Consider the following 13,461-nt stretch of genomic DNA (forward strand, 5'->3'; position numbering starts at 1 on the left):
TCAGTTATTCTTTCATTGCCTTGCACATAGAGTAAGAGCTTAAATAACATTGCTGTATTATTGGAATGTGTTGCTAGACATGACCATATTGTGCTGAATATGAGAAAGACAGGTTCTTTCTTTCCATCAAAGGCTCTGGTCACAACATGCCACAAGACAAGACAACATGCCTACACCTAGAGACATGTCTAGATTTTCTTTGTTATTTTTCTACATGTTTTCCTTAATCCCAGATGTTTTGTTTTGGTTCCTGTTCTTTCATCATTTTATGACATCAGTGTTTGAGTGGTTAATTTTTGGTAGATCTTTACCATATTAAGGACATTCATCATTGCTCCCTATTTGGAAGTATAGTATTTTTTTTTTTTTTTTTGGTGGTTGTTTTTCCCAAGGAAAGAATACAGTCAAGAGATGGAGTGTGTATATGGGAAAGCACATAACAATCAAGCTATTCTACTCATTTTCAAATATGCTGTACGTATTTCTTTGTTATTATGTCATTGTTGTAATAATGAGATTATTTTTCTTTAATCCCAACTCAATTCCTTTATCTTTGTTCACACAGCCATCATCAGGATCTCATGACCTCTCATATGGCAATAACCTCAAATAGCAATAACTGATCTCCCCCAAATCTCAAATCTCCCTCTCCATTTTGATCCTATTTTTCTCTTCTGATACTATCACTACAATGGTACTGGCCCTCATCACCCCATACTTGGACTACTGTAATAAGCTTCAGGTTAATCTGCCTGCCATAAATCACTCCCTACTCCTACCTATCCTCTCTTCAGCCACCAGAGTGATAGATTGTTACTCCCTATCAACTCCAGAATCAAATACAAAACCCTCCATTTGGTGTTTAATGTTTTCCATAACATAAACCCATTTACCCCTAATCCTAATCCCCTCTCTCCCTCCCTCAGCCTTTCTAGTCCCTAACATGTACTCTTTGATTTAGGGATACCAGTCTTCTTGCTGTTCCACAAGTAAACACTCCATCTCTTGGCTCCAGACATTTTCCCTGGCTCTCTCCCATGTCTAGAATGCTTTCCCTCACTCTTCTCTGCTTCCTAACTTCCTTTATGTTCCAATTAAAATCCAGCTTTCCACTGGGAACCTTTTCCATCCACCCCTTTCTATTTCTAGTGACTTCCCTCTGCTAATTAGCTATTTCTCCTGTATATATGTCTGTGTGTGTGTGTGTGTGTGTGTGTGTGTGTGTATCTCCTTTGTACACATTTGGACAACTTGTCTCCCATTAGATTTGGTGCTCCTTGAGAGAAGGGACTGTCTTTTGCCTCTTTTTTGTAAGAGCTTAGTACAGTGTCTAACACATGGTAGGTGCATAATAAATGTTTAATGTCCATATCTGTCAAATTTTTTTTCCTAAAGAAAGGATGCTTCAATGACAGTCCATTTCTTCTAGAATTAAACCTCTAAAGACATTTACAGTCTGACTCCAAACTATGTTCAGGTTGATTTACACATTAATTTCTCTAATATACTCTCAAATCAGATTAAATTATTCTATTTCCTTCTCCTATCTACTCCATTGCATCTCCCACTTCGTTGACTTGACATAGTGCGTCTCTAAGTCCTGGGAAGTTCTCCCTTCTCAACTCTCTCTTGAAATGCTTAACTTTTCAAGTCCCAGTCAAAGTGACATTTCCTTCATGATGCCTTCCCTCATTTCCCCAAGTCATTACTGCTCTACCTTTCATTGTGTATAATATATACTATATAATATATATGTACTCTCCACACTGATCAGAAGAATGTAAGTAGACATTATTTTCATTTTTGTCTTTTCATATGCATTGTTGGTGTATAATAAATAAATACATGTTGCATTGTATTATGTTGAATTTTTTCCTATCTAGGCTTGAAATGAACTGATGGAGTTATAGATTATAATGTTCATAAAAGAAGAAAAAGCTTGTGTATAGAAGTGTTTGGAAGCAGTGTGGGTCTTTGTACTTATCTGGACTTATATACTTTCCACTCTTCCCATCTTCCCATCCATCCCCCCTCCCATTTCTTTTCTATAATACTCATGGCTTCCCCCACCCCATCAATTGAATGATTTAAGAAAGCTGGAGGCGATTCACTTTCCTAGGGACCTCAGGTGAAGGGGGGTGATCCTGATTTTAAGAATTCTGCTAATGAAGGAGAAGAGGAAAAGTGGAGGAGCTCTGAGGAGGGCTCTTCCTAAGTCTGGAGAGTGAACAGCTCACAAAGGTGGACTCATTAATGATTAAACAAAGAGGTTGAACTGACACTACATAAAGACAGGTGAGAAACAGCCCCTGTTCTTTCTTTTTCAAAGTCACCTAGAAAATAAAGGTGTATGTGTTCTTGTCTCCCCCCAGGTCCGCACCAGTGTCCTGCCTGAGAACAAGGAGCCACATTCAGATGTTGGTGTAAGTATTTCTTAGCTCTCCAAATTTAATTGTTACCATCTTCTCTGACTCTCTGCCCGAGGGACTGACAAATGTGATGGAGTTCAATTAGCAGGGTGGGAGCTGGCACCGCAATACCTGAATTATGTTGAATTCATGTCTTGTTTCTTGGAGATCCATCTCCAAGTGAGTACTCACAGAAGCTGGTCCAGCTGGCCAGGAGGAGCCCCATAAATTACCCGGCAGGCAACCCACACTTGTTTCCTAAGCCAGATTCCTGCAACAGTTGGGGTCTGGTGAGAGTGCAGATGTGGACTGGGGTGACTGATCATTTCCTCTGCCTGCTGCTTAATCACTGGTGTGGAGAGTCAGGAGATGGGCAGTTCTGGTCTCACCCTTTGGCATGCTTCTCCTGTACCAGAACTAATGAATACACTGTACTGCCAAGGAAAAGGAACCCTCTGATCCAGGAAGAGAAAATCTTAACTCCAGAAATATGATTGAAGAGAGGCTTCCCCAAAGATCTGATTCCATCCCTTCCTAGAATTACCACACAGTCTTCTTCTCCTTTCCTCTCTTTCTATACCTTTTTTCCCCAGCCAAATTGATCTAGTCTTCCAGCCTGAACATATATCTGCTGCCCTTTCCTTTGCTTATCCAACAATTGAAATGCCTTCCTCCCTCTCTCAAAGCTTGTCTTGAGTTGACTCCAACCTGTCTAAGGTTGGTAGTATTATACCTTTGCTCAAACACTCCATCTTTTGTCCCAGTTCTTGCTATTTGACATCTGTCAACTCTGTGCTTTGCTTAGATTGACCTAGAATTCACCCCGCTTCTATTTCTATCTCATAGAAATTGTAACTTCTTTTAGGTTCAGCTTAGGTGATAGTTCTTCCATAAATCCTTCCTAGTTCACCCTTTGCTTGAATTGTTAGTACTATCCTCTCCATCACTAATTTCTCTCTCTAAATATGCATATGCATTTATTATGCTTATCTTTTATATAAACTTATCCCTCAGGACAATTTAAGCTCTTTGAGAGTAGTTTTTTCCTTGTACCCCTACTGTCTATTAATACTGCCTTAGACTACAGTCTCAATATGAATCATGAGTATGTCCTGACAACCAAAAAAAAAAAAGGATATAGACTTCTGTAGCTGACATACAGAATGAAAAAAGGTGATAGTACCATTGTATTGTCATCTGATCAGAGTAGATCTGGGTATTCAAGATGCCACATTTTAGAAGTGATAATGTCAAACTAAAACCTTTCCAGAATGGTCTCCATGACAGTGACAAATGAGGGACCTGAAGACAATGCTTTGCGAGGATTGATCAAAGGAAATGGGGAAGTTTAGTCTAGAGAAGAGAAGATTTGACAGATGGAGACATGATACATGTCTTCAAATGTTTGAAGGACTGTCATATGAAAGATTAGTCTTTTTCTATATGCCCCAAAGGAGAAGAACTAGGCACAATGAGTAGGTATATAGAGGTAGATTCAGTTCAACTTAAATACAAACTTCTGAATGATTGCTCTTGAGGCATACTGGACTCTATATCATCATTCTACAGGACTTGTTCATAATATTGTCTAAGTTTCTGTTAGAATATGAGTAGCATGAGATGTTCTTTGTGGTCCCTTCAAAGTTTATGGCTTTGGTTCTTATGGATATAATATGATCATTTTGAATATTGTAATTCTATAATACCTCGATTCCCACAAAGTCTGTTCACCTATATTGGAATAGTTACTCCATCTGATGGCACCATAGGGCTGCTTATTTAATTTCCGTACTTTCTCCTCCCCATCATCCCTTGTCACAGTGACTACTTTAACATTCCCTTATAATCCTTTTAGACTTCTGGGAAATCAGATCACTCTACTTGTTAGCATTGTAGCTATACCAACAGGAAATAAACATGACAGGGGCTCTCTCTGTTGAGAGCATTTAAACTTTTTATGCAACATCTCTTTGGTTGCTTACTTTGACTTTGCTAACCACATCTCTGTTTTTCAGTAGTTTCCTGGTAGATAACTGAGGTGGTAGGTAAAAGATTTTTAGGTAGTTGAGCTATTGGTCTGTTTAGTATATTTACAGTCTCCTCTTTGATTGGCTAACACTCAGAATTCTTGCTTAGGCATATTCTGGATCTTACCTCTGATGCCTACTGTTTGAACTTGGGTAACAGCATTGTAGAGATTATAAATTTCAGTGAAGGTGACCGGAATTTCCTCATCTGAAAATTTACTACATAGGTCTGCTTTCTACCTCCCATCCTTAAATTCTGTTGACAATAGCTGGAAGTAAAGTTGGCTTGGAAAGAGAGTGGGGAAAAAGATAAATTTAGGCAAGGTTAATGCAAATATTAGGGTATAGATAACATATTTATGGAGTGCTTTGTCAGAAAAAAATTGATCTGTAAGACTAAAGGTCATGAAAGAGTAAATAAAATAACAGATTATGTGATATAAGAAGTTGTATAATGCCGTAGAAAAAAATATATGCTTTTTTTTGGCCAGGATAGTCTTTTCTTTTCTCTTTTTTATATATTTGATTTCATTTTTTCAAATTACATATAAAGATAAATTTCAACATTGATTTTTTGTAAATGTTTGAGTTTTACATTTCTCTGTCTTCCTTCCTTCCCTTGCCCCTCCTCTGACAGTGAGTAATCTGTTATAGGTTATATATGTATAATAAAAACATGTGGCTCTTGGAAGTACTAGTCAGGGGGCAGCTAGGTGGTGCAGTGGATAGAGCACCTGCCCTGGAGTCAGGAGTACCTGAGTTCAAATCTCGCCTCAGACACTTAATAATGATCTAGCTGTGTGGCCTTGGGCAAGCCACTTAACCCCATTGCTTTGCAAAAACTAAAAAAAAAAAAAGTACTAGTCAGGTTTGACTACTTGTTTGCCTAAGAGACCTATAGCAATTCAAATCAATTTAACAAATATTTATTAAGTTTTTATCATGTACAAAGATTGTATGAAGTGAAGAGAATTTTTTAAAATGAAAAAAATGCCCTCAAGGAGCTTATATTCCATCAAAGGAAATAGCAGTCCTACTGCTAAATAAATACAAAGTAGAAACTAATTTCAGGAAGGAATTAAAACATGCACAATGAGGTTAATCACAAGAGACTTTATGTACTAATTGAAACCTGAGCTTCAGGGTTCACTTTAAATCTTGGACTTTCTTATTTTTCATCTATAAAATGAAGGAGGACAGACTCCCCCAAGGAACCTTCTCTAATTCTAAGTCTTGCAGCTGGATTCTAAGCCTTTTAATTTAGAATCTGGGCTCAGCCAGGGAATGATCACAGCCCCCAGTAAAGCATATGAAGGCTGAGTTCAGCCTTAGTGAGCAACCTGAGTATTTCTGACTATAAAAGAACCACTTCATGGAGCCAATAGGGTAAATTGTTTATCTGCACACTCCTCACAGAGAGAGGTCATGGGATGAGACAGCTGTCCTCTTTCTTCCCCAGACTTGGTATTACTCTCCAGGCAGGTGAGTGATGGAAATTTTGCATACGATAATTTAATGTTCATCTGCCAGAATCCTTAAAGCAAATGATAATTGCCAGAGCCTAGAAAGGCAAGAAACAGAGTGTGCAGGAGACATAGACAATCCAAAGGAAAAAGAGTTTGCCACCTGCTGCTGAAATTTATCTTTACTTGGTTCTCAGGCTATTAAACTGAGTTTGAGTTGAGATAGGTTTCATAGAATCAGAGTATTTTTAGTTTCATAAAATCATAGAATTTGGAAGGGGAGGATTCACATCTGCCATAATCCCTCTCTCTCTCTCTCATTATATAGATGAAGAAGCTGAAACCATGGACAGGGTACTTCAAGTTCAGTCTCTTTAGAGATAAGAAATATGAAGCCTTTTGGAAGGTTAGGTGACTTGTCCAAGGACATACAAGAAGTGTAGGGCAGAATTGGCTCTGCAATCCTGTTCTTGTCTTTGTGCTCTCCCACCCCATCTCTCTCAACTCCTTTTTTCCCCTTAACCTTTTCCTTTATCTCTCCCTCTTCTCTTCATTCTCTATCTCCTCTTTCCAACTCCTCCTCCTCAGATAAGGAAACTGAAGACTAGGAGTTTGGAATTTTTCCATGTCACCCAGCTAGGATTCAAGTATAGGCTGGTGGACTCCTCTTGCTGCCACCACCAAAATTCTAGAGAAGAGACTAAGCCTGAGGAAGCAAGTTTAATTCATGTCAAGATATTTTCCCTTGATTTTATCTATTCAGGCTTGACAATGTTTGCTCTAATTCTATTTTTTTTTACTTTTCTAAATAAAACTAAAAGCTTTTCCTTTTAGAACAATCCTTATTATTTTTGGAATACTATGCAACTTAGTTTTTTTTTTCCATCTACTTTATCCTGTGTATCTCATAGAACTCCAACTCTCCAGTACAGAGGAAGAAAGAGGTTTTTGCTTTTCTTTTTGTATTTTTATGATGAGCCCTTAACACATTGAAACAAACGCCTAATTTTGTCATTGCAGGGTTTTCTACTTTCATTTTTTCTCTTCTAAAATTCACATGTTTGCTTCAAAGTGAAATCATGTCTATACAAAGTCAGTAGAATCACTTAAGAAGGAAAACCAATTATTTGATGTCATTCAGTAGTAGACCCCTAAGTTGTTTGGCTGTGATTTTTTTTTGGATGTGATTTTCAAAACCCAAACCAAAACTGGATTTACTCTTGTCTAGTATAATGGAAAACGCACTAAGTGAACTTAGTAAAAGGATTTAGAATAGCAGTGAAATTTAAGGAATTGTGTACTAGCCATCAAAACTTTAGAGATGAAGAAATTAAGGCACAGTGATATCTTTACAGAGGTGAACTCACTTACTGCAGGTTACATATGAAATGTTACAAATCTGTGATTTGAACCTGCAATCCTGTGTCAAATTCAGACCATTTTTTATCATATTATTCAAAAGACCTGTCTGTATTCTTGACACAGCTTTATTACTTTTTATCATTTTATAACATTTTGGGAAAGTTGCTTAACATTTCTAAACTTCAGTTTCCCATCCATGAAATGCTAACTGGCCTGCATCATGGATACCGTGAGAATTTGGTGACATGAGACAGGTAAAAATGCCATCATTTTTATATCAAAATTAACAACACTTTAGAGGTGGCATTAGTACAGTACTAAATTTCTGGTATGTCACATACAACATTGCAATCTTTGTCAAGTCAATATGGATGAAATACATATCATAAATGACTTGACATGTATATATAATATCTATCTATCTATCTATATATATGGAAAATTAGGTGGTTGAAGTACAACAGTAGTTTTGACTTTTTTGTCATGGACTTGTTTTTTTTTAGGTTTTTTGCAAGGCAAATGGGGTTAAGTGGCTTGCCCAAGGCCACACAGCTAGGTAATTATTAAGTGTCTGAGACCGGATTGGAACCCAGGTACTCCTGACTCCAAGGGCAGTGCTTTATACACTACACCACCTAATCCCTGTCATGGATTTCTTGAATAGTTTTGTGAAGTATAGGCACTCTTTAAGAATAATGTTTTAAAATATGTTATTTTTTTAAAAATTGATTATAAAGAAAGTTAATTTATTGAAATACACCTATCAAAATATTTTTAAAACTGAGAGTTCATGGACCTATTAAAAATCTATCTAGACAGTTTTTCATGACCTATACATTTTTAACCTATATGAAATAACTTGATTTCTCAATGAGAAGGAGTGGGATTGGGAGGAAGGGAGAAAATTCAGAACTCAAGGTTTTAAAAATGAGCTGAAACTTGTTTTTGCATTTAACAGGGAAAATAAAATAAATCTATCCATAGATTCATAGCCTAGATACTTGTCCTGATCTATATGAACTCCAGTTCACTGTGATTCTAATAATAAAAAAAAATGCTTTCTCTGGATTGAAAGAGTCCTGCTACATAGTACCCTGGTACCATTTAAGGTTTTAAGTAGTGATAATTATATTTGAGTAAAGCTCTCTGTTTTTCTTTATAATCCACTATGACCATACCAATAGCTTTAGTTTGAAAGAAAGTTTTATAGTTGTCAGTCTTTCATACAGGATAGATTTTCCAAACTATGCTTCGTCATCTGGGAATGGCCGACCCTGTTGCCATTCATTGCCTGTTGAAGTTTCCAAAGTTGTCTTAGAATATATTGTCATGCTGTTGCTGTTTGGAAACATCCACTCTGGGAATCTCTCATTACTACATTCCAGACTGGCCTGTCTATTGCTTAGATTAGCCAGTGGCTTGCATTCCTGTGACGACATTTATAGATAGACTTCAGCTGCTCTTCAATCATCCATACCTTCAAGAGACAGTCTGAATGTTTCCTTATTTTGTAATAAAATTATACATAAGAGTCTGGTTTTTTGATACTTTTCTCTGGAGTTCAAGTCAACCTGTTGATTTTCTTTTGGGACTCAAGAAAAGAGTTCATAATGATGAGTCAGGAAAACAAAATTTACTCTCTCCAGCACAGCATAGTGTCAATCAATCATAAATATATTGGACTTCTCACCTTGCGGAGAGATGCTGTGATAGCTGAATGGCTGTAATAGCTATGATAACTAACTGGATATAATAGCTGGGTCAACAGGTGAAGATATTCTGAATCCAGTGGGCTATGCAAGAGGAAAAATCAACTTGTGCTGCTGCTTTTCTATCTTCATATTTTCCATTTCTTAATTATGTAGCTTGAAATGTAATGGAGGAAGGAAGTAGGGAAATAAGTGAACACATAATTATGATGAAAGGAAAAATGAGATATCCAGGTCAAGTTTTATGAAGCATCTGAAGAGGGATGTTTATTTTCTCCTGAAGAGGGGGCAAGACAGGGAAGCAAGGACATGGAGCCTGTGAACATCTTGAGGAGTTCTTTCCTGGAATAGAGGAAAACATGAGTAAATGCAGACCTAGGAGAAGGAGAATTGGTAATAGAGAATAGAAAGGCTACTCTAGAGGTTGGAACATCAGATCAGAAAAGGGTAGTCACGTAAGATAAACTTGATGGGGCAGTTTACCCTTTTATTTCTTTCTCCTTTTGGTCAATTTCCTTTTTTTATAAATGTATTTTTAATTTTTTTCCAACTATATGCAAAGAGTTTCAACATTTCATTTTTTTGTAAAGTTTTGGGTTCCACATTTTTTCTAGCTCCCTCCCTTCCCTCCTCCTCCCCACAATATTGAGTAATCTGATATAGATTATTCATGTACAATTGTATTTAACATATTTTCATTTTAATCATGTTGTAAAAGAAGAATCAAAACTAATGGGGAAAAAACAAGAGGAAGAAAAAATATAAACAAGTTTTTAAAAGTGAAAATAGTATGCTTTGGTCTATATTCTGGCTCCATAGTTTTTTTTCTTTGCATATATGGCATCCTCCATCACAAGACTTAGAATTGTCCTTGATCATTTAACTGCTGAGAGGGGCCCAGTTCATCATAGTTGATCATCACACAATGTTCTTGTTAATTTGTTCAATGTTTTCCTGGTTCTACTCTTTTCACTCAGCATCAGTTCATGCAAGAAGTCCATCAGTGATTTCTTGCAGAAAGATATGACTCCATCAAATTCATGTACCACAATTCTCAGTCATTTCCCCAATTGATGGGCATCCTCTCAGTTTCCAATTCTTTGCCACTACAAAAAGAACTCTATACATATTTTTGTACATTTGGGTATTTTATCCTTTTTTACAGTCTTTTGGGGATACAGATTTAGTAGTGGTAGTGATGGATCAAAAGGTATACTCATTTTTATTATAGCCCTTTGTGCCTAGTTCCAAATTGCTTTCCAGAATGAAAGGATCACTTCTCCATTCCTCATGTTCCCTTTTTTGTCATTTTAGCCAATATGATAGGTAGGAGCTGATATTTCAGAGTTGTTTTAATTTGCATTTCTCTAATTAATTATGATTGAGAGCAATTTTTCACTTTTAATTTCTTCATCTCAAAACTGCCTGTTCATATCATTTGCTTAGATCTATTTTCAAAAATCAATGGACCTAATTTTTCCTTCAGCTACAAGTGCCATCTTTTTCTTCTACTCTCTGTTCTGACTTCCCAATACCTGTTGCTCAACATGGGAACTTCATGGTGGGTAATAATGTCTCATTAACCAGATATTCTATGATAGCTTATTCCTTTCCATCCTGTTCATCAGATTCCCTGAATAATGCAAACTTTTCTGTTGATATTGCCTCTCATTCTCTAAAAGAACCTAATAGGTTTGCTGAAGCCCATTCCCCTAGGCAAGTCCATTCAGGGAGGAAATAGAACTAGGAAAGAATTGTTATGTTGAAAAGGCAGCTTTAACCTCTTGTAATGTGTTGGAAGATGGGAAATATTAATGGAATAAGTAATATGGTAGATTGGTGTTTTCTTGTTTATACCTTAACCTTGATGAGGGAATGAGAAATTCTTTATTGTATGCCTTAATAATGTGATTTGGGGATCCAAGGTAAACAGGATATTAAAGGGAGATGAAAGGTTTTCTTCTTCTGAAGGAAAAAAACAATTTAGAGATTTGTTCTTTGCATTTTGAGGTGAGATCTGTGGAAGCTAATAGAAGTAGATAGTGTGTATTATGACAGGTCAAAACAGCAATTGTACAAAATGCAGTTGGATGAGCAGAATTCTTCTTATTTGTGTTGGAATGAAATTGTTTCATGCTAGTATGGAAATAACAAAGGAAATGAATGTTTAACAGCATTACTATAAGTGGGGGATGGGGGGTTAGAGGATAGAACATTTCTATTTATAACTTGCAGAGTCCCACATAAAAATAACTTCAACTCACCAATTCCTTCCTAACTGGAGTGCAAAGCCATCGCTGCTGCTGTTACTACAGCTGCTGGCAGAATTTTGAAGAATCCTCATAGCAAGAAGGAACAGCGAATTGGGAAAAACTCAGAAGTTCCCTACTTCTTTTCCATAGTTCTCAAAGAAGAGCAAGAAGAAATTAAAAGTTCTTAGAATTTGCCATCTTTTAGATCTCCATCCTACAGGTTGTTCATCTATTTGTTTCTAATGAAAAAGATACTTTCCAACCACCCCAAAATGAGCTTAACAGTATAGTCAATAAGTGTGTCTTTGATCTATGAATGCATTTGGCAGGATAATAGATCAAGTCAGTCAGTCAGTTAGGTTCCAAAGGGACGTTTCTTATATGCTTCCAAAGATGATTTTTTTTGTAATTGTGGTTCAAAAAGAAAGTCTGAAAATTAATAATGTTCTCTCTCTTACTCTTCTCTCTCTCTCTCTCAGCGGAGCTTCTTGGGCTGTGCTAGTTTTAAAGTAGGGGACCTGCTGAAATCGAAGGAGCAACTGCTAACCCTTAGCCTAAGGTAGGTTTCTTTGTTTCTGATAAACTCCTTAAAATGTTTGATCTACCATGATTTTCCTTGATTCCTATTCCATTGAACTTAGAAGATTCATGCCAGTGAATTAAATGCTACTTTTAGATGACTGCTTTCTTCCCTTAAAACTGAGTTAAGTTGACATGGCAGTTATTAAAGTTCATGGGGCAAATTAGGTCTAGCCCTTGTATATAGTTCCTATGCTAGAAGAGTTAGAATCCTTTTAAGCTATTTTCAGAAGAATAGGAATGCTTGTAAGTTTTTGCCCAGCTTTTTCCCTTTTGTATTGATAGAATTAAAAATTTTAAAGCTAGAAGGTTTCTAGGATTTTACATATTTGACACAATTGAATATGCCTATTTGAAGGCAGCTCTATGGGTGTGTTAGCCATATATCTTTGGCTAAAATATTTCTGATGCAATTTAACAAAGATTTGCTTTTCATTTCTGAGTTTATTATTATGAAACCACTCAGTACTTCAGCTGAGCCATGATGGAACTCATTATGGGATTATGGATCAATGACAGCTCTCTTTTGAGTACTAGGGCCAGGACTTTTGATCTACAGGATAATTTCCAAGTTGCTGTGCAGGTGGGTAGCTTTATTAATAGGAAGCATAGCAAGTCATGAAATAAAATAACCATTTCTTTTGACCCTAAGCATAAACTGAGTACATTGTCAAATTATTCTTCACCTGCAGAATAACTTTGTCCTAAAGCTTTATGGGTAGCTAAAGGAACTGCCGTGTGTGTGTGTGTGTGTGAGGGTGGAAAGTCTCTTACACTGAAGCCTCTGCAGGAACAAAATATAGGCGAGAAAAATGGTCTCCTCCTTCCCTTCCCTACTCAAAAAGCATTTGAAACCAGACATTTATCACAGTCAAACTACAGAGGTTTATGCTGCATCCGAATTTCTGAATTTCCTTTCCCCATAATTTTCTTTGAACCCTGCAGCTAAGGCACTTTGATGCTTTATTTTTAAAAGTCAGTTAAGTACTTTTAAATAATTTAAAACAATAAGGAGGAGCTTAAAAACAAAAAATGTTTGGGTATTTTCTTCTACTTTTTATGTCCTTAGGATATTTTATTCCTGCCTTTTCTCCTGCTCCCACCTCTATTACCTTCTCTAGTCTATATCTGTCAAGCCATCACTATCTATCTGTGTACAAAAGTATATGTGTATATATACACATTAACACATATAATCACACATATACACAAATGGATACATATCATATATATTATATATCCCATTTTCTAAATTTTTCATCACTTCTCATTTGGTTGGCATCTTCTCTTTGAGAGATCAGAAAACGATCCCTTTTTTGTCTTTGAGCTGATTCTACTTCAGGCAGAGATTGCATCTACATAGTAAAGTGCCATTTTTCCAACCTTGACTCTATTGTTGATCATTTAGACTTTCTCATATGGGTCACTGAATCCTGAGATGGTAGAATAAAAAATATAGTATTTCCACTGCCATCCACAATGAGAAGGAATCACTTGAGAAAATCTGGCAGATGTGGTCTTTTTAATATCTGCTCATAGTTTTACAATACTTCCTTCTCTGTTATAGTTCTTTTGGTTTATCCTATCCAAGTCTCTGTGACCCCATTTGCAATTCTCATGGCAGAGATACTGGAGTAGATTTCCATTTCCTTCTCCAGCTC

The 13,461-nt window shown here is 36.5% G+C and overlaps 1 protein-coding gene and 1 long non-coding RNA gene across 15 annotated transcripts in view; one reads left to right on the forward strand and one right to left on the reverse strand.

Moving 5' to 3' along the window:
* INPP4B (inositol polyphosphate-4-phosphatase type II B) overlaps positions 1-13,461 on the forward strand; it is a 981,822-nt gene that overhangs the window by 377,797 nt on the left and 590,564 nt on the right. For 13 of the 14 annotated variants that reach the window (XR_012477007.1, XM_074229241.1, XM_074229248.1 and 10 more), the window contains 2 exons: positions 2,373-2,423; positions 11,701-11,780. Coding sequence is in view for 12 of the 14 variants with exons in the window: in XM_074229241.1 (XP_074085342.1) it covers positions 2,373-2,423; positions 11,701-11,780 (131 nt within the window). In the remaining 2 variants the exon portion in view is untranslated. Of the gene's footprint in view, positions 1-2,372; positions 2,424-8,043; positions 11,442-11,700; positions 11,781-13,461 lie in introns of those variants that run through there. The other variant, XM_074229250.1, reaches the window with a different exon arrangement.
* LOC141517839 (uncharacterized) overlaps positions 11,233-13,461 on the reverse strand; it is a 47,634-nt gene continuing 45,405 nt past the window's right edge. Inside the window, exon 2 of the long non-coding RNA XR_012477008.1 lies at positions 11,233-11,373. This is a non-coding gene — a long non-coding RNA (uncharacterized LOC141517839). The remainder of the gene's footprint in view (positions 11,374-13,461) is intronic.

The sequence above is a fragment of the Macrotis lagotis genome, chromosome 3, assembly GCF_037893015.1.
Source record: "Macrotis lagotis isolate mMagLag1 chromosome 3, bilby.v1.9.chrom.fasta, whole genome shotgun sequence".
NCBI classification, from domain to species: Eukaryota; Metazoa; Chordata; class Mammalia; order Peramelemorphia; family Peramelidae; genus Macrotis; species Macrotis lagotis.